The sequence below is a fragment of the Pelodiscus sinensis genome, chromosome 18, assembly GCF_049634645.1.
Source record: "Pelodiscus sinensis isolate JC-2024 chromosome 18, ASM4963464v1, whole genome shotgun sequence".
NCBI lineage: Eukaryota > Metazoa > Chordata > Testudines > Trionychidae > Pelodiscus > Pelodiscus sinensis.
Genome location: NC_134728.1, coordinates 16,985,140 through 17,006,380, shown reverse-complemented (window position 1 = coordinate 17,006,380; position 21,241 = coordinate 16,985,140). Strand labels below are relative to the sequence as shown.

The window sequence follows — 21,241 nt, the reverse complement described above, 5'->3', positions numbered from 1 at the left end:
TCTGTTTCCCCAAACAGCTGGATGCTTTCCCATTTGGCAAGGGTCAATTTGTTTTGCCTGTGTTTCTTATGAAGCAAAATCAATCATACGCATCCTAGTATTGCTAATTATTAATATGCTCCATGCTGGCCTTCATGTTTGCTGGCAGAAAGTAACACAAACCAGTGCGCAGTTTGCTCCATTCCTCACTCTGACTGGGGAGCCCAGGAGGCAGAAAAACCTGGGCCTATCCCAGGCAGGGGACATGCACCCCTCCCTTGGCTGTGCCTATTGGAGCTGCAGCTTTTCACCTGACCCCAAGCTGTGCCTGCTGGAGAAGCACTTTTCACCTGGCCCCAAACTGCTGTGATGAGAGAGGGCTGGGGGAATCCTCTCTTTCTGGGGCAGTCTGCATATTGACCCCTCATCCCCAGCCCACTCCAGAGCAATGATTTAAATAAGTACAAGTACATTTTTAAAAATTTGTATTGAGTTAAGAACCTGAGCAACTCTGGCTAAATCTTCTGCTTTATAATATTTTAAATTAACAAACACTTTGAACACACTTTTAGGAGGGGGGGATGGAAAGGGAGAAGAGTTTTGAGAGGGACATGATTTAGTACTAGCTGAAGAAAGTTTTAACACTGCAGTGAAACTTGGCCTGATTCTGATCACCTTGCTGCGGTGCGATGCAATCGAACTATCCATTGACTTCCAGGCAATGCAATCTAGACCTTGGGATTTAAACAAATATGAGCTGAGCCTATTTGGTGAGCCTGCACTTGCAAGGTGCTGAGCTGTTCTAACATTCACTGACTCTTGAGGGAAAGGAACAAACTCAATATCCTGGCAGAGGCAATCATTCCTATACAGGATTGGGTCCTTGGAGCATTAGTTCTATCTAGGAGAGAAAACTGAGTAACAAGTTAATTCTATGGGTGGGTGGCAGGGTGGGTAAGTGAGGAGTAAAATGATTCAATTGTTTCAGCTCTGTATTAGAACACACAAACACAGAGGATGGGAAGGCTGACACTGTAAGGAAACTTCTTAGGAGCCTCTCCTACATGGCTTTTTTCTATAGTGAGGATTGAATTCTGACTATTGTATGTGACTCAGGGAATGACACAGTTCATGTATAGACTGTATGTTTTGAGGGAGATGTTTTGACCTTTCTCATCTCTGGCCAGTGTTGCAAAGATGGAGTGATGTAGAACAGAGATTTTGTGACAGAGTAATAATAAGAAAGAATCTGACTGCCAGTTGCTCATTACAGGGGCTCTTCTAAATGCCAGCACCTTCTATGTTTGCCTTCAAACAAGACTGAGTACCTAAATCACCATAGTAAACAGAGATAGAAAGAGACAGAAAGGTTAAAAGTGTACTCATAATCTCTTGCTTTTCTTCCTAAACACGTTTGAAAGCAATACTGTTTCTTAAAAACAATATGCCCTCATTTGTAAAGCAATATTCGTGCTAAACTAGTCAGCTGTTAAATATACCCAGCACCGTGCATTATGATGAAGCTAAACCAGATTTCAATTATTTTCTAGACACATTTAAAATTATAATACTTTACCAGGTTAGTGTTATAGTTCATTCAGATTACTCACAAAGTATCATATCAATCTCTGGCAACTGCTTACTGCTTACATATCTGAGAAGACAGTTGAAGTAAGACACTGGCCAGGGTAATGACCTTCATGCTGGCTTAGTGTTTCAGGGCTATGGTTGATGGTTAGATGGCTCTGAGTACACAGAAGTCTAGTGGTCAAAAGTCAGCATTTGCTGACAATAATACTTATTATGAATTAAATAGATTACTTGTTTGGACCACCATTTCCCACCATATGTTCCCGAAAGGAAAAAAAAAAGGAGATACATTTGAAGTTCTGACATTGCTCACCAACATCCCTTTTATACTCAGACTCTGGACTGGCATTGAAAGAGGAACACTTTCATATGGTGTGCTAGGCTGGTTTGAACAAAACAAAACACATGTGCACACAAGACAAAGGGATGTCAATTGACTGGATCCCTCGTTTTCTACTCCTGTATTTTGTCTAAAGAGATTTTAAAGCAAAGGGATTTTACAGTCTCAATTCACCCAACTATGGTTAACCAGTCCAGATTTATGACTTTAAACAGTTAACGGCAGCTGTTGTTTAAAGCAGATCTCATTGGGGCTGCTACTTAGCTAGCTACCCAAAGCAAAAATCAAAGGGCCCAATACCCTTCAGACAAATGTAACCAGCTATTGATAAAGCTATGTTAGTGGTTTTTCTTAAAAAGTGGGAACAAAATAATAAGAGGTCGTAATCATCAATTTATAGTGAGGGGTTTAAATGTTATATTGTGTGCCCTATGACATGTATAGACATTCTGCCTTTATTGTCACCAGATCATAAAGTTGAACACTCATATAGCACTGTAGATTTTCAGCATTCCGTACAAACATTAGCTAATAAATCCTTACAACATTACAGGGAGCTATTCACTAAGCATAATTGCCCCATTTTACAGGTGGGGAAATAGGGACCAAGAGAGTTAAGGGGTTGGTCCAATTCCTATTGGAAAAGATACTCACAGACTTCAATGAGCATTGGGGTCTTGCTCAAGGCCACACAGGAAGTCAGTGGCACAGCCAAGAATATTGTCTCTTAGCCCCAAATACTAACAATATATCCTTTCTGTTAAATTCAAAGTCATTTAACTATGTCACTGTTACTGAACGCATGCTACTGCAGCTAAAATTTGAATTATTAATTGTTATTGTAATCAAATATATCTGTTCCTTAATCTCTATATTAAGACATACAGTCAATTAAGGGAATGTCCTGAACAGGAACAAACAGCACATCCTTAAGTGCTTTCTTGAATCAGAGCCTAAATTCTTTTTCATTCCATTGGGTTCATCACCATTCTTAGGCTAGTCAGTCTGCTTTGAACAAGAGAGAAGTGGTCAGACTTTTAAAAAATATAATAAAAAAATAATTGTTAGCTTTTAAATAGTGCTTTACATGTTCAAAGCACATCACAAGCATTAGCTAATGACAGAAATAGCAATTTGCCACAGCAGAGGACCATATCTAATCACTTAAAAAAAGGTGTGTAGACTGTCAGGTTTTGTTGGTTTTTTTTCCAAGCTGAATATAGTAGTGCATAGGGATGTGATAGTATGGATCTAATTTTAGAGTATACAGATGCTTTCATATGCAGAAATCTTGACTCCGATCAGGGAAATTGCTGATCTGACACTGGATTATTGGACATAATTTTGTAGACTTCAGGTTTATCCCTGTAAATATTCTAACGCAATATCCAAGTCATTTGAAGCAAGTTGCAGTAGATAACATTTATTCTATGTATGTGGTAAACCATGAATTCAGTAAAAATGATTCAAAGTTGTGGGGTTTTTTAAAGCTCAAAACACACTCGTGTTCATAAACATCACTTTCAGCTTCTCTCTATTTGTAATTGAATTTAATATAAATGTATTTCATTAGTGGAGAGCAGCCTTCATGGCCATACAATAGCAAACAAATTCTTTAGAAGCATCTTTAATTATTCATTTGGATGTACTATATTTTATGTTACTTTTCATAAATGTTAATCTTTATTATTGCCTTACCCGTAAGAAAAAAAAGAGAAAAAGAAATACCTGTTATTAAGTGACCTATCAGGCTGACATGGATAAATGTTGGTAGCTATTTAATTGTTTCCCATCTGCAGTTTTATACAGTTTCTATCAAACTGAAGGGTAATTTTTTTAGTAGCTGCTTATTTTAAATGTACAAAACCCTTGTGTGTAATTCCATTAGCTGCCCTACAGCATTGCAATCTACAGTTTCCCTGAGGCTGTTGTGAAATATTGATGAAATCCTTGCTTTTGTGGCTTCCTCTGATACACTAAACATTTGTCTGATGTTAGTTGAACTTGAATGGATCTGTTCAGAGCTATATCAGTAGTGACTTCAAAGGCTGCAAGCCTGTTACAGATTTTTTTTTACAAACTGAAGTTTCAAAGCCTTACCATGTGGTACTTTAAAAAAACAAAGTTCATATCAAATGAACCAAAGTGTTAGCAATACACTGGTAGGATTCATTACAATTTCAATTTATATAGCTATAGATTTTGGGGATTCTGATTGGTAGCTTGTATCACTTAAAAAAATTAGATTAGTATTTGAGAGGGAAGAAAAAGAACAACAACAGAAACAAGAAAAAAGCATGATTTGAAAATTTGATTAAAAATGTGCTCCTCTGTAAATCTACAAAACCACCTTGCAGTTATAATAAAAACAATAAGTCAGGAGCAGTGTTCCCTGTAAGCTGAGAGCAAGTGTGGCCACTCAGGAGAAATTCAAATACCACCCAGCTGATTTGCAGAGCACCCAAACTAGGTTTTGTATTTCTGTTGGTGGTGCACATTCTCACATGCCTTGGGGCAGATAAAAATTATTCTGCACATGGATGGAAAAGATTAGAGGAAACACTGGTCAGGAAGATAATAGGCCAAGTAAAGAAAGGCAATAAGAACAGGAGGTTTCAGCTTTAAATTTTCTAAGTTAAATCTGTTCATGTTGCCATACTCATTCATTTATGATACCTGGGTATGAGTCCAAATTTATTACAATATAGTCCTTTCATTTAGGACCAAGCATAATTTCCAAAATGGCCTCCACATTTTCACCCATTATTTTCTGCATACAAATCATAGAGATATCTAACTACCTGATATGCATATAAAAATTGGCTTTGATCCAACTGTCGTTGAAGTCAATGCCAGAACTCCATTAATTTCAGTGGTAACAGAACAGGCCAATTTTTCAGTTTATTTTAGCTACTGGGTATCAGGAATCTGGTTTGCACTCACAAATGATTGTGAAGACAAAATTCTGAACACTCACAACTACATGCTTGTTTAGAATTCACACATGCACGGAGGGAAGTATTCACTCAGGAATATCAAATACCTTCAGCTGATTTAAACAAAAAGATTGGTAAATTCCAGAGTTTTGGAAGAAATAAAGTGTTCTTAACCTATTGTAAATCATTGTGTTAATGGCGAAGGCCTTCATCCATGCAAACTGAAGAGCTGACCCTAAGCACAGTTATAAACACTTCTGGAAACATAGCTGGTATCTGGAAATTCATCAAGTCAGAGCGACTGATCCTACAACAGGGTTGGTGTGATTTAGATTACTCTTTCTCCTACTTGGTGACAGCTGATTATGAAAACAAGATTGACCTATTCCCTCGAGAAAATTATTTAGGAGCGAACTCTATTATGCCTCGGTTCCCCATTATGGCTATTGAACTTCCTGTTTTAATGGAAAGCACTAGTTCTTCTTTACTTTCTTTTCAGCTGTCCTTTTGTTATTGTTTCCTTATTTCATTGTTCGCTTTTGCTGAGGGTTTAAGGGTTTCGGTTGGAACCCAATTCACAGCATATACACTTCTAACCTATGTGATGGACTGATGACTATGTTCGGTGGCATTCACAGGGGGTATGATGCTACATTCCTCATCCCACTGAAAGCCCTACTGAAAACAACAGGAGCATCCAGGAATAGGATCCTTGTAGTAAAGCTTATAACAAAACTTTATTTTTTTGAACAGAGAATCAACATCCAAAATTGTTTCATTTCATCACCATGTGCCAATGACAGTTATGCTTCAAAGAAGTTGCCTTGTCACCTTAAAACTCATTCATGGCAAATGCCATTTCAAGAGGGGCTGGCACACTGCAGCACAAAGTGCCCCTGATCTGCACTCTGCAGGGTTTGGAAGTCATATCATCTGCTTCTTCCCTGCACCCCAAAGCTCTCTCCGGAGGTGAGCATTCAGTGGAAACTGAAATGGATCTTGGGGAGTTTCCTAGCTCCTCTATCCCCTATTGCTTTTTCTCCTGTGAAGTGATAAGGTCCTCATCTTGACTCATTACCAGATTATTACTATATTTGAATGGAAGGGGCTGAGGATAAGTTCCTCCCACAATCCCTATGTGAGATAACAATATAATTTCCATGTGCTGGGAACAGAGGAAAGTCATTGGATGGAATGCAATTATGCAAATGAAAGTGGAATATTAGGAAATTATGATTGTGAGGTTTTTTAGACTATGAAATAGCATCACAAGAGAGATGAAAGAAACCCCACCGTTGAACCATTTAAAACTGAGTGGGAGAATTACTGGTAAATATCGTTTATGGTAGAACACTATATCAAATCCCTCCTACCCAGCCTAGTTTGCTTGTCCCTCAGGGCAGAGCCATTTCATTCAGCAAAACCTCTTCACAGGATTCTCAAGTAAATGACTATAGGCAACAATCCTGCACTATCAAGGAGGTTGGATTAGAACATTTTGGAGGTCTTTTCCATTCCCAGTTCTTACGATTCTGTTACAGGCGAAGGGCTATCACTCCCCATATAGAAAAGGAGAAAAACCTTTCTCTAGCACATCCATTTTCATTCTATAAGTTTTCTGATCATTTTATGACATTTATGACTTCCACCCCTGCTATAGAATTGTATATAATAATCTATACAGCCCCTTCCCCCACTTTATCACTCTCTATCAGATCACAAATTCCATACACTTTTGAGTTATTTCTAAAGAATTTAATTACATTTCTGTACAGCCCCATTGATTTCAATCCTATTAAATTCCAAAAGGGTTTTACTGCGGGTTTATCCAGTAAAGATGGGGCTTTCTGCCAGTGCCAATTTATCTTTTCAGTTGTTTTGCAAACTGGGATGAATCTGCAGCCATGAACTTAGAAAAAGAGCCAGGTTAGGATTTGTCTTTGGATAGCTAATGTAGTTAGACATTTTTGAGAAAAAGCAATGAGAAGTGGTCATTATCCATTATCTGCATGAAATATTTCAGAGAAAGAAACCGCTGTTGCCAAAATGAAAAGATGTTTGAGTTCAAGCCAGACAAGAAGGAAACAAGATCACCTTATAGTACTGTAAGATCTCTGTACTAATGATGTTATTTCAAGTGAAATTGGAATATATGTATGAAAAAGTACAGATGGTGTATGGGTTTTAGGTGGATTAACAACATTGTTCTGGACAATGATTCACTGTCCCTTTTCTTGGCAAAAAATAAATTTTCCAGTCTTGGAAAGAAACATGTATATATTTTAAGAAATGTTTCTGTATGTGGAAAAAGAGCAAATTCGATTGAAAATAGCATTCTCTGGTAAAGAAATTAATGGTAAAAATACACTAAAATTTAAATATATATCTATATAGCTATAGCTATCTATATAGATCTAGATTTAGATCTATATAGATATAGATATAGATATAGATATAGATATAGATATAGATGTTCAATCCTTACTGGTCCAAGTTCAGAAGTGATGTATAATGTGATACAAATTACATGTTAGGGTATGTCTACACTTGCCCCCTAGTTCGGACTAGGGAGGCAGATGAACCATACTGAAGTTGCTAATGAAGCGTGGGATTTTTATATCCCGCGCTTGATTAGCATATTCACGGCCAATCGCCATTGTAACAGGAGTAACAGTTAATTCGAGGGAAGGGTTTTGGATCAGACTACCGTGTCTACATGCGGCGAGTTAATTCGGGCTACCAGCATTTTAAAATAGTGACCGGCCACGAATATGCTAATCAAGTGCAGGATATTTAAATCCCGCGCTTCATTAGCAACTTCGGTATGCTTCATTTGCCTCCCTAGTCCGAACTAGGGGGCAAGTGTAGACATACCCTTAGTGAGGAGGTGCGAGGGACTTAAATTCAACAAAATTAACTAAGGGGTGTGTCTACACTACGGGATAAGGTCTAATTAAGATTACAACTTCAGCTATGTTAATTGCGTAGCTGAAGTTGAAGTACCTTAACTTCTCTTTTGATGCTGTCCACACTGCAGGAAAGTGAAAAAGGAATACTCTCCCTTTGACTTCCCTTACTTCTCGTGGAAGCAGGGCTACCAGCATTGACTGGCGTGCCTCTCTTACTTCGAATTAGCATGTTTTCTCTAGACCACTAATTTGAACCCTGGAAGATCAACAGCGGCAGCTTCAATTGTCTCTGTAATGTAGACATATTCTAAGTGTAAATTTGGTCCAGAGTTGGCTGTACTATAAGGGCTAAAGTTTCAAGATAATTATATGAGGAGTTTGGGGGTCATAGTCATACACATTAATTTTTTCACTAGGAGTGTCCTTTTTTAAATATTGGTTCTTTGTATGATGCTAGCATCTACATTGAAAGTGGTTATATGACACTACATATGAAGTATATTTGATGACCTTAAGCGTATCAGTTTACAAATAGAGATGGACAAACCTGCTTAGACAGACAGCCTCACACAAATACCCACCCAAAGGTGAAAGCTAAAATCCCAAACCATTTTATTTTATTTGCAGAATGAAAAAAGGCCATTTTTCTTTTCTTCCCTCTTTTTCTCTCAGCCCAAATTCTTGTCATGATTTTCACAAAGCCTCTGTACTTCCAGGGTCCATCCAGAAGAGAAAGTGCCTAAATTATACTAGATTGAAGGCTAATTTAAATGAGAAAATTATTCCACTTGATCTGCACCTGTATAACTCCCCCATGTGGACACTGCTTTGGAACAAAAGTGCCTTTATTCTGGAATAATTACTCTACTTCTAAATAAATACCATAAATCTAAAGAACCCAAAATCAAACAAACAAAAGACAGTACTGTTTTCTAAACCGGTTTTAGCCAGGCTGCTTTCATTACCATGAATCCAACATATAGGACTCAAATGGAGAAGGAAAAATTAGAGTAATAAAAGTTTAGAAATTTCTCACAATAACCTAAACCAACTTTTTTACCCATTACAGTGTCATTTTTTTAAAAGATCTAATATTTTAATATCTACCAGGATTTAAATATAGCTGCTACATTTTCACATGGGAAGCCAGGAGCCACCTGCAACTATAAATATGTTTCTGGTTTTATTCTGGGCTGCAAGTGTAGCGCCCCCTCTCCACCTGGTTACCTTCTTTTAGAGCCAATCTCCTTTCAGGTTCGGATGGATAGGTCTGGGTTCTTCTGGATCCCGCCACCTACTCAATTTTATTCTTTCTGATTGATGTACTTGGCGGTGCCTCCACCCCCCTCACTCCTTCCTAGCAGGGTTGCCAGGGCAGCTTGGGAGGAAAATTCTAGCCCAGGATAATCCCCACGTATTCGCCAGATAGTTGGAGACTCCCAGAAAATAACACAAACACATACACTATAATAAACACAATTATATTAAACAGGAGACAATTATAACAGAACAGGGTAAAACATTATTTTTAGGGTCACCGGTGCCCTGCAACTGTGAAGTTAGTGTCCCGTTGGTACGCGTACTTTGTTGGGGCCCTTGATGACTGTTGACCACACAATCCTTCTCTGCAGTGGTTTAGCAGTGGGGCTGACTAGGTCCAGTACAGCCCAAAGGACTCACAAATGGGAGAAGGCAGCAAATCCCTCCACAGTTTAATAGGCTGCAGGTAATAAAATCCCCAAACAAATTCCCTGACTTACTAACTAAAAATTGGTGCACTCACACACTCCATGAATGAGCCTCAGGTTGAGAGATGACTCAGTCTCTGCAAAGGGGCTGCTCTCTTCTCACAGGGGTCCTCTTCAAGCAGGAACCAGGCTGCTTCGGTCCCAGAATTTCCCCTCACCGTGAAGGGGTGCAGGGCTCAAGATGCAGACCACACAACTGCACCAAAATTCAAAACTATAGCCTCCCAGGCCAGCCTCCAGACCCACACAGCAGGCAGCAGCCCTGAACTTGCTGCTAGAGCCCAGCTGACCATGCAGTGACTCTCTCACCCAGGGAGCTGGAGAGCCAACTCCGCCTGGCTGGGGAAGCCTCCCAGCAAACTCCACAACTGGGAATCAACAGTGGAGACATAAACCCAGCTGAGGGATCCTGCCTTCAGGTCCCTAGAGGCTAGCTCTCAGGGGGAAACCCTGCATGCAGGCCTGGGGCTTACTAGCTCCCACACACTCAGTCCTCCCCTTTTCCTGGCTGGCTCCAGACTCCCCTCAACAATGGTCTCTCCTTCCCCCTGGGAGGGGCATCTCACTCCCTGTGGGTTGCCGGGCAGACTCTGGCCCTGGTAGGGAGGGGGAGCCAAGGCAAACTCAGAGTGCCTCTCCCTGAGCTGCCAGCAGACAAAGCCCCGGGAATCCAAGCAATCTCCTTGGGGGTTACACTCTCCCTGTGCGAAAGTTCTTGCCGTCCTCGGCAAGGGTCATTTAACCACAACACAAACATGCAAGGTCCTTTCCATCAGGTAATAGTATACATTGTTTAGTTGACAATAAATATCATTAGCCAATAAGTAAGTATTGCTGTGTCCACATACAATATTAATTTAAACATTAAATTGTTATTCAATTTACATTAATAACATTCTTACTATATTTAAATAAATGACTTAACCTTGGAGTCTCCATTGTTAACTATCAGACACAAACAATAATAGGCCACCCGCACCCATCTATTTACTAAATGCAGAGGGACAGAGGTGGAGGACCCTGGGACATCATAGGTGAGTTTCTGTACAGGTTTTCGCTCTCGTTCTGAACGTCGAAGTACAGGAGCTTCTTCATTCTCAGGGTTCTCAGCAGTAATGACTGCAGGACAATCAATCATTTCCCTCTCTGCAGGTTGCATGGCTTCTCCCACATCCTCTACAGGTGGAACCATCCTAGCTGGTAAACCACTTGCCTCTTCATGCTGTATTGTTGACTGAGGGGGTACAAAGGGTGCAGCTTCAGGGTTAAGTATTTGAGCTAGAGGAGGCTCAGATTCTCCCTCTCTAACAGTTTCTACCTCACATAACTGCTCATGAAGCATAGGAGGTATTGGATAATAGGGGAAGAATTCCTCTCTCTAACCGTTCTCTTTTCCTCCTCCTCCCGGACTTCTCGCAGCAGTTGGTGGAATTCTGGAGGACTGTCCAATCGGTCTGCAAGTTTCAATTTCATAATTAGAAAATCATCATAAATGGCACCTCGTATGACCTGTTCTAGTCGTACTCGGTGTTCCTTGCTCCTTTCAGTGCCTTTACGGCGGATGCACAGTTGAAGGGATGGTTCCAATCTGTGAAGATAGGAAGATAGTTTTTCACCTGAATGTTGGTAACAGGATCGAAACTGAAAGTAGAGGTCTTCCCCAGTCTCTAGGCTCCCAAAGGCATCCTCCATCGCCGAGAGATAGTCATCAACAGTGGCAGCAGGCTTGCTGGCTTTTAATGCACAGATTACATTCCCTGCAGGTCCTCGCAGGCTTTCTGCCACACGTTTCCTCTTTTCAGCCTCACTACATTGCCATTCCTGCATCACCTGATTTAGTTGATGCCTCCAAGTGTCATAGTCATCTTCCCCTACAGGCACAGGTTTAATGCCTGAAAAGAACTTCAGTTTTCTGTAAGGGCCTGATTCATATGCTGTCTTTATGGACTCCCCTATTGCTTTTCCCATAGCAAAAATTATTTGGTCTGTAGAACTGGAAGGAGGCACAGGACTACTTCCCAAAAGAGTCCTTAATTCAGTCATGGTCTTCCCTTCCTGCATAAGGAAGTTCCCCAATTTGGACTGAAAACCATTAGTTTCAGATGGTGGGGCAGATGGGGAGGGAAAACGTGATTGTGTTTGAATGGTCACCTTCCATCCGTCCTTCTCTCCATCTGGCAGAATTACATGGGGAGTCACTACAGTAGACAGTATAATCTTGCTCTCTACAAGAAGAGATAAAGTAGCTTCCCCTTGTGCTTTCATCTGACTCCGAACCACACAGGTTCCCCATTCTCTGACATTAGCAATCTCATCTTCAATTTGTCTAATTTCCCATTCAGTGGGTACATTAGTGAGCAGAAAGTGGCGTTCAGGGTCAGCTCCCTCCAGCTCACACCAAGCTATAAGCCTTTTCTGATAATCCATACTGGGAATTTACTTAATATCCCAGGAAGACAGCAGGAGTGTATATAAGGTATGAGTTTAAAAGACGGGATCCCAGCGGTGCCTCCAATGTAGCGCCCCCTCTCCACCTGGTTACCTTCTTTTAGAGCCAATCTCCTTTCAGGTTCGGATGGATAGGTCTGGGTTCTTCTGGATCCCGCCACCTACTCAATTTTATTCTTTCTGATTGATGTACTTGGCGGTGCCTCCACCCCCCTCACTCCTTCCTAGCAGGGTTGCCAGGGCAGCTTGGGAGGAAAATTCTAGCCCAGGATAATCCCCACGTATTCGCCAGATAGTTGGAGACTCCCAGAAAATAACACAAACACATACACTATAATAAACACAATTATATTAAACAGGAGACAATTATAACAGAACAGGGTAAAACATTATTTTTAGGGTCACCGGTGCCCTGCAACTGTGAAGTTAGTGTCCCGTTGGTACGCGTACTTTGTTGGGGCCCTTGATGACTGTTGACCACACAATCCTTCTCTGCAGTGGTTTAGCAGTGGGGCTGACTAGGTCCAGTACAGCCCAAAGGACTCACAAATGGGAGAAGGCAGCAAATCCCTCCACAGTTTAATAGGCTGCAGGTAATAAAATCCCCAAACAAATTCCCTGACTTACTAACTAAAAATTGGTGCACTCACACACTCCATGAATGAGCCTCAGGTTGAGAGATGACTCAGTCTCTGCAAAGGGGCTGCTCTCTTCTCACAGGGGTCCTCTTCAAGCAGGAACCAGGCTGCTTCGGTCCCAGAATTTCCCCTCACCGTGAAGGGGTGCAGGGCTCAAGATGCAGACCACACAACTGCACCAAAATTCAAAACTATAGCCTCCCAGGCCAGCCTCCAGACCCACACAGCAGGCAGCAGCCCTGAACTTGCTGCTAGAGCCCAGCTGACCATGCAGTGACTCTCTCACCCAGGGAGCTGGAGAGCCAACTCCGCCTGGCTGGGGAAGCCTCCCAGCAAACTCCACAACTGGGAATCAACAGTGGAGACATAAACCCAGCTGAGGGATCCTGCCTTCAGGTCCCTAGAGGCTAGCTCTCAGGGGGAAACCCTGCATGCAGGCCTGGGGCTTACTAGCTCCCACACACTCAGTCCTCCCCTTTTCCTGGCTGGCTCCAGACTCCCCTCAACAATGGTCTCTCCTTCCCCCTGGGAGGGGCATCTCACTCCCTGTGGGTTGCCGGGCAGACTCTGGCCCTGGTAGGGAGGGGGAGCCAAGGCAAACTCAGAGTGCCTCTCCCTGAGCTGCCAGCAGACAAAGCCCCGGGAATCCAAGCAATCTCCTTGGGGGTTACACTAGATAGTGGACTTTAACCCTACAGTTGCCCATTTTACACCACTGATGTGACTATTTAACTTGGTAGTGGTTTAATCAGGGGAGAAAAGGAAAGTTTATCTAGCAGGCAACAAAAAGGCAGCTGTTTAAACTTCTTAGAAGTTTAGAAAAGTAGCATAAATCCAGGAAAGAAGGAATATTGGGAAGAGTGAAGGTGAAGCCACAACTCCTGGTACACATGGTATATCACATGGTTCTGAAGTTTACTACATGGACATCAAAACCATGTGTGTGATAAATTATATATGTAAAATAATTGTAAAATGTGTTTAGTGAAGTCCACTTGAGTTAATATGGTAGAAACACAATCAAAATATCTATCTAAAACATTGTGACTGTTGTTTCTGTTAAATAAGCATTTAAATAAATAATCTGCTTTCTACCAGTTATACAAAGCTTTACATGTGAAGAAACCTTACCATAATAATCATTGGTAGATGGATACATGCACCCATTATACACCCAGACTGCCTGCTTTCAAGAAGCCTTCACTGTCTACACAAAATTCCCACACCAAATGAAATAATTTAAGCCAATGTAATGTTGTAAATGTAGGGGACTAAGATGTGTTTTTAAAACCGCCCAGAATCCTGGACTTGAGTGATGCTTTTGTGAATTTTTGATTGTGCCTTCCCATAAGTCTACCATATTGTTTTCATTGGACTATGTATTATGCAGACAAACAAAGGAAAAGGAAAAAAGAGGACTCTCAGCAGGAGTTATTCTTCTATAAAGTTTATAATAAACATGTCAATGCCTAATGAAGCAGCAAATTTTATCTGTATTGTGCAGGATGTGCTAGTGTCTGGTACTTTTGCTACTCCTAGTCAATCTGTTTAGAAGGGCAGAGAATATTGTAAAAGAGAAATTACAATACTTACCTTCCAAAGAAAAAGTTCCTTTTTTCACAAAAAGGTGGTTAATGGTATTCAACTGATTGATATAAAAACAGGGGATCAACTCAACACCAACCTGGATTTGTGAACTCAGTGGTTAAGTGCCTTTCTTCTGACTCTTTCATTCACTTCACTCTTTATTTTTGTTTGCTCATTACAATATGCATGGCACTGTGATACATGTTGGCAGGAGTCCAATGTTGCTACCTAAACTATACAGTATCTCTGACACCACAAGAACAATGTCAGCCCTGCTCATCAGTTCATGCTGTTTGTTTAACAAGGATGCTATTCATGATGCGTAGTAACGCTCGCTTCTCCGCATACACTCATAAGGGAGGTCATGGCAAACATCATCTAGTTACTAGAGAATGGGGCTAGGACTTGGAACACCTGATTCAAAGCCCAGATCTGCCTTTCATTTCCTGTCTATTCCTGAATAAGTTACTTAATGTGCCTGTACCTCAGTCTACCCATCTGCAAATGGGGTTATAATATATACTATTCCTCACAAAGACATTGAGAGCCTTGCTTATTTAACATTTGACAAGCGTTTTGTAATCCTTAGTTGAAAACACCCATTTACATGCACAGTATTATCAATACAATATGTAGTAGTGTTGTTTTATCACATTATACATGGCACACATTCATAGCTACTGTTGCTATCTTTATTGCCATTTGAAAAGTTCTCTAATATCACATCTCTGTGTAACAATGAGCCAAAGAAAGCTATAAGAATGATGTAATAAATATCTGTCCTAGAATTTAGTGAATAATTTGCAACAAAGAATGTATCCAGTGAATTTAGTCTCTTTTTATATTCACGGAATATCCACAAGTAGATTACTTGTAATTCAGGTTTATTTAGAAAACTGGGTTTTTTAAATGTTTTTCCTCCATGGATTGATTGCAAACGTTTCATTGTTACTGTAAGATATTCAACGAGTGTTTCTGAATCTCATCTATGTTGTTCAGCTTTGATTGGATTAGCACATTGGAAAAATCGAATTAAGTTGAAATTTCTGAAAAAGAGTTTACAGGAAGTTTTGTCTATTTTTATCATTATCTGAAATGTTTCCAAATTTTCTGACTAGCTCTATTGATCGATCAAAGTAGTATCACTTATGCAGTAATGCCAGTGTCAGGTGTTCAAAAGTCACGGGCACGGCCCCTTTAAAGCCCTGAGATTGGTTTAAAACTCATTAGGTTTTAAAAAATATAACTCCAATGAGTTAATCGTTAAGAAAAATATCAAATACCATGAGTCTAACGAATCATTTCCGTTGGCCACATTGTTTGTGCTTCCCGATTGAATGAGCATAAAGGCATTTTGTGCATGAAGACGTGTGCCTGTGAATTTAAAGACTGATTTCCATAAATGTTTGTATCAATGAAAGTTGGTTGTTTGAATGTTCACTTAAACAACAGGTTTATGATCAGTGCCAGAGCAGATTAATTTCAAATTTAGGGTGACTATTCATGGAAAATTATTTGCAGTATTCCTTTCCTCTTGCACTCCCTTCCCACTGGAGTCCAAGAATGAAATCCTACTGAGTCAAGGCACGTTTTGTCATTGACCAGTGGAAACTGGGTTTCACCCTTCCCTTATATCAATAACATACCAGCTTAGTTCCATTTACTTCAGTGCACTCCTGATTTAGTGCTACGAGAAAAAATAACTGAATTCCTTAATTAATTTTTGTATTAATTAAAATAGTACGTTTGTCAAATAAAACTACTTGGAATTTGCTTTACTTTTTCGTTTTATAGTTAATATCAGTCTATCTCAGCTATAACCTTTCATAGCTTCTTATGCCTCAGCCCTAGAATATTTCTTTTATCAAAGTATAATTTGCTTTGATGGAGCACAGGGCATTTACAAACAGAGGTTTCAGTTGAACCTCTTAAAGGTTTCAAGTGTAGTGGTTTGGAATATCAATTACATTCTGTAATGCTTTTTTTTTAAGTGGTGCAATGGCAAAAGATTTCTGTTCCTAGATAATTCTATGAACCAGAAAGATTAGCATAGTTACTTTTCTTCTGTTCCTTACTATTCTTTCTCTTTTTCTGTCTCTTTTTCCCTTGGGTCTAATAACAAATTCATAGACTTGAAAATTTTAGTATGAACTTAAACTTCTCACATATGAATTTTCTAACTGTCCCATTACAGGACAGTTAGAATGAGAGACTCTCACAACAGGAAAATTATTAACTCAGAATCTCTGGCAGTTATAAAAAATTATGATCATCCAATAAACAGCAGCAAGCATCACAAAAAGACACCATTTGATTTTTTCCCCTTTCCAGCACTAACAGACAATAAAGTTGTAGATTACAATAAAGTCCAGTAGGAAGAATACATAGTGAAACTAGCGAAATCACACTGCAGTGTTATTAACATGTTATTTCATATATTGATGTTACATTTCAGGTTACGTCCAAGAGGAAGACATAAAGGAGGAGGAAGAAGATGATGATGACAGTAATTCAACAGCTCAACTTCACGGCAGCAATGACACTGGCACAGATGAAGAACATGAAGTGGGTCCTGAGCAAAAAGGAAGCTTTAGCTACCAGAATTCTCCAGTAAGTCATACATCAAACCAAGATGCAGAAAATGATTCCCTCTTAAGTGATGCTAGTGACCCGGTGGCAGATACTAAAAGCATTTGCTGTAGAGAGGTGCAGGATCTGAAAACCAATGCCCGCCCCAAACCTCAGAATGAAGCACATAATTGCATGGATAAAATGACAGCAGTCTATGCTAACATACTGTCAGACTCTTATTGGACAGGCTTAGGACTAGGTCTTAAGTTGTCTAACTCTGAGAGAAGGGGCTGTGACAATAGAAATGGAGGTAACAAAAGTGACTTTGATTGGCACCAAGATGCATTGTCAAAAAGCTTACAACAGAGTTTACCTTCCAGACCAGTCACCAAACCAAACCTTTTCAGTTCAGTCCAGCTCTACAGACAAAGCAGCAAAATGTGTGGAACTGTATTCACGGGTGCTAGCAGGTTTAGATGCAGGCAATGCAGTGCTGCCTATGACACCTTGGTAGAGCTAACAGTCCATATGAATGAAACCGGTCATTACCAAGATGACAACCGTAAAAAAGACAAGCACAGACCTACTAGCTACTCAAAGCCCCGAAAAAGGGCCTTTCAGGACATGGACAAGGAAGATGCACAAAAAGTTTTAAAGTGCATGTTCTGTGGTGACTCTTTTGATTCTCTTCAAGATCTGAGTGTTCATATGATAAAAACAAAACATTACCAAAAAGTGCCTTTGAAGGAGCCGGTACCTACCATTTCTTCAAAAATGGTCACTCCAGCAAAGAAACGTGTGTTTGATGTTAACAGACCTTGTTCCCCAGATTCCACAACAGGATCTTTCGCAGATACGTTTTCTTCTCAGAAGAATGCAAACTTGCAGTTGTCATCTAACAACCGCTATGGCTATCAAAATGGAGCCAGCTACACATGGCAGTTTGAGGCGTGTAAATCCCAGATTTTGAAGTGTATGGAATGTGGAAGTTCACATGACACCTTGCAGCAACTCACCACTCATATGATGGTTACGGGTCACTTCTTGAAAGTCACAAGCTCAGCTTCAAAGAAAGGAAAACAACTTGTATTAGATCCTTTGGCTGTGGAGAAAATGCAGTCACTGTCTGAGGCACCAGCCAATGACACCCAGGTTTCAAAACCATCCAGCAATGTATCTTCAGATAGCATCACTCCTGTGTCAGAGATAAAGAAGGAAAGTAAAAAAGACAAACCTGATGATTCAAACAAAGATGAGAAAGTGGTAAAAACAGAAGACTATGAAGATACACTTCAGAAACCATTGGATCCTACAATGAAATACCAGTATCTTAGGGAGGAAGATTTAGAAGATGGTTCAAAAGGTGGAGGAGATATTTTAAAGTCTTTGGAAAACACTGTCACCACAGCCATCAATAAAGCTCAAAATGGAGCTCCTAGCTGGAGTGCGTATCCTAGTATCCATGCAGCCTATCAACTCTCAGAAGGAGCAAAGCCTTCCTTACCAGTGGGTTCCCAAGTACTGCAAATGAGGCCCACAATTACCAATAAGTTGAGACCCATTGCTCCAAAATGGAAAGTTATGCCTCTGATTCCCAGCTCAGCAAACGTGGCTCAGTGCACTCGAGTGAAGAAGGAAATTGATGACAAAGAAGTTGTACAAAAGGATTACACTAAAGAGGGCATCCAACCAGAAACTACCTTACTCTGTCAAAGTGAAGGGGAATCTCTCCCCAAATCTGAGGCTCCTGTAGAGCCAAAAAAGACAGATCCATGTCCCTTGAAGGAGGAGGACAATCCAAAAGAAGATGGTGAGAAAGAAAAAGCAAAACCCAAGGAGTCAATAGCAGCTTCTCTCAGCAATGGTTGTGTTACCACAAACCATTCTTCTGACTTGCCTTGTGTGAATCCACTTAGTGCCCTGCAGTCTGTATTGAACAATCACTTGGGCAAAGCCACTGAGCCTTTACGGCCCCAGTCCAACTCCAGCCCCAGCTCGAGCACAATTTCTATATTCCACAAATCTAACTTAAATACCATGGAGAATCCAGTTTTAGCTCCGGCTCCAACTCCACCAAAGCCTGCAAGCATCTCCAGGCGTTATTTGTTTGAAAACAATGATCAACCTATAGATTTGACCAAATCTAAAAGCAAGAAAGCCGAGTCAGCTCAAGCACAATCTTGTACTTCCCCACCTCAGAAGCATGCTCTGTCTGACATTGCTGACATGGTCAAAGTTCTTCCCAAAGCTACTACACCAAAACCTGCTGTATCTTCTAGGATCCCATCGATGAAATTGGAAATGGATGTCCGCCGTTTTGAGGATGTCTCAACAGAAGTCTCTACTCTGCATAAAAGGAAGGGCAGGCAATCAAACTGGAACCCTCAGCATCTCCTGATTTTGCAAGCTCAGTTTGCCTCCAGCCTTTTCCAAACATCAGAAGGTAAATATTTACTATCAGACCTAGGCCCTCAAGAACGCATGCAGATTTCTAAATTTACTGGATTGTCAATGACCACCATCAGCCATTGGTTAGCAAACGTCAAGTACCAACTTAGGAAAACTGGAGGAACAAAGTTTTTGAAAAACATGGACAAAGGACATCCAATCTTTTATTGCAGTGACTGTGCATCTCAGTTTAGAACCCCTTCTACTTATATTAGCCACTTAGAATCCCATCTAGGTTTCCAAATGAAAGATATGAACAGACTGGCTGTGGAACAGCAAACCAAGGTAGAACAAGAAATCTCCAGAGTTTCAGTTCAAAGATCACCTGAAACGATAGCTGGGGAAGAGGATACAGACTCTAAGTTCAAATGTAAGTTGTGCTGTCGGACATTTGCAAGCAAACATGCAGTAAAACTTCACCTAAGCAAAACACACAGCAAGTCTCCAGAGCACCATTCACAGTTTGTAGCAGAAGTGGATGAAGAATAACTTTTAAGGTATGCATGCATCTGATCCATAGTGTGTCTTAATTTAATAATTGTAAAGAAATTTCATAAAGTGTTTGTGCTTTCTTAAAAATATTATAGAATTGAAAATATGCTGCTGCTTGATCAGTGTAGATACCTAGTCCATTTTACATTGAATTGAAGAACAAAGCCTGTAAATGGATCACTATCATGACCTGAAGTGAAAAGTTGCTTCTTTAAAATATTTTTAACAAAACTCTTTCCCCATTTTTCACATCTCCCATTTTCCTGTTTCTAAGAATTATTTTTAGTCCACCTTTTATGTAGGTTAATGTGGAGCAGAGCAAATAAATGACTACTCTTCTGCTTTCGATGTGTTTCCACTAATGGATGCCTTTTTTCTGCATTCTCCTTCATAATTCCAAGGAATTATTTATCCCTTTCCTCTCAATTACTAATTTAGCATCAAATATTTTTGGGGAGGAGAGAAAAAAGACAATATAATCCTGATAAGCAGAATTACATTTCTCCAAAACAGTCCATTCTCCCAAAAGGCTCGTATCCCCTGCAGTCTAGTAATGACATTGAAAATGCTTTTCATTATCTAAAATCTTGGTTATTCCTCCTCTAACACTTAGATGAACAGTGTTGTACTGCACAGTCCTTTTAATTGCATTCCATACCACTTATACCAGTGGCCTCCTTTGAGTTGTTTTGAGTAACCTTCCCTCCTTTTGCATCTCTATTCTTTTCCCTATTCTTAAATGTATCATATTTACACATTGTCTCATAGTATCAGAGGGGAACCCAATGATCAGTAAGTACAGTACCCCCTTCCCCTGTTTGACTTCAGTGAAAGTTTTGGGTGTAGCTCAATGGCAAAGTAAGTTATTAGCTTCTTAAATGAGACAATCAATAGTTTTTATCATAAGCTTAGCTTTTCACAAGAAGACAACTTTCTGGATATTGTTTGGGCTGTTGTTTTCTCTGTTGAAAAAGGTGTATCACTGAGAATGTAATCTCAGCCAATGTTTACAATGTTTATTTAACTCCTAAATCTGACATTTCTTGATTTAAATTAATAGGAAGCGCATCAACTGCAAGTCCAAATACATGTTTTCAGTTCTGAAGGATTTGTAACCAAGAGGGCTTTGTGTGAATATTTCTCAACGAATGATTTCTTTAGTAAATTTACACACACCCATACACCCCTTTTTTTTCCTTGCAGAATATCAATAAGCCAGTTAAAATTTCATCCAATGTATTGATTATTTGAATTTCCTTGATGAGTATTTTTTTTAATGTTTACATTATGGTCTGATAATGTTCATCCAAAATTCAAGTAGTGTTATTTGTGACTTGTCACATATTTCATATGGTACTATTGTGGCTATTTTCTGACTTCTTAAGGATGCATGTGGGAATGGATACATTTATAATAAGTGGATTTAAAATTTGCTTGCTACAAACGTTCATACAACTTTAAGATTTCCCCAGACAAGCCCTATGTATCACCTGAGTCCCATTACAGAAGCTATCATTTAAACCAGCAATCAAAGGGTAATTTTGGGATAGGTGCT

General features: G+C 40.0%; 1 protein-coding gene across 3 annotated transcripts in view; it reads left to right on the top strand.

The window, feature by feature from the left end:
- The window catches only part of TSHZ2 (teashirt zinc finger homeobox 2), a 301,375-nt gene that overhangs the window by 164,299 nt on the left and 115,835 nt on the right, over positions 1–21,241 (top strand). For 2 of the 3 annotated variants that reach the window (XM_006129419.4, XM_075901183.1), the window contains exon 2: positions 16,631–19,691. In XM_006129419.4, the coding sequence (XP_006129481.2) occupies positions 16,631–19,683 (3,053 nt within the window). In that variant the 3' untranslated portion in view covers positions 19,684–19,691. Of the gene's footprint in view, positions 1–6,107; positions 6,175–16,630; positions 19,692–21,241 lie in introns of those variants that run through there. The other variant, XM_025187906.2, reaches the window with a different exon arrangement.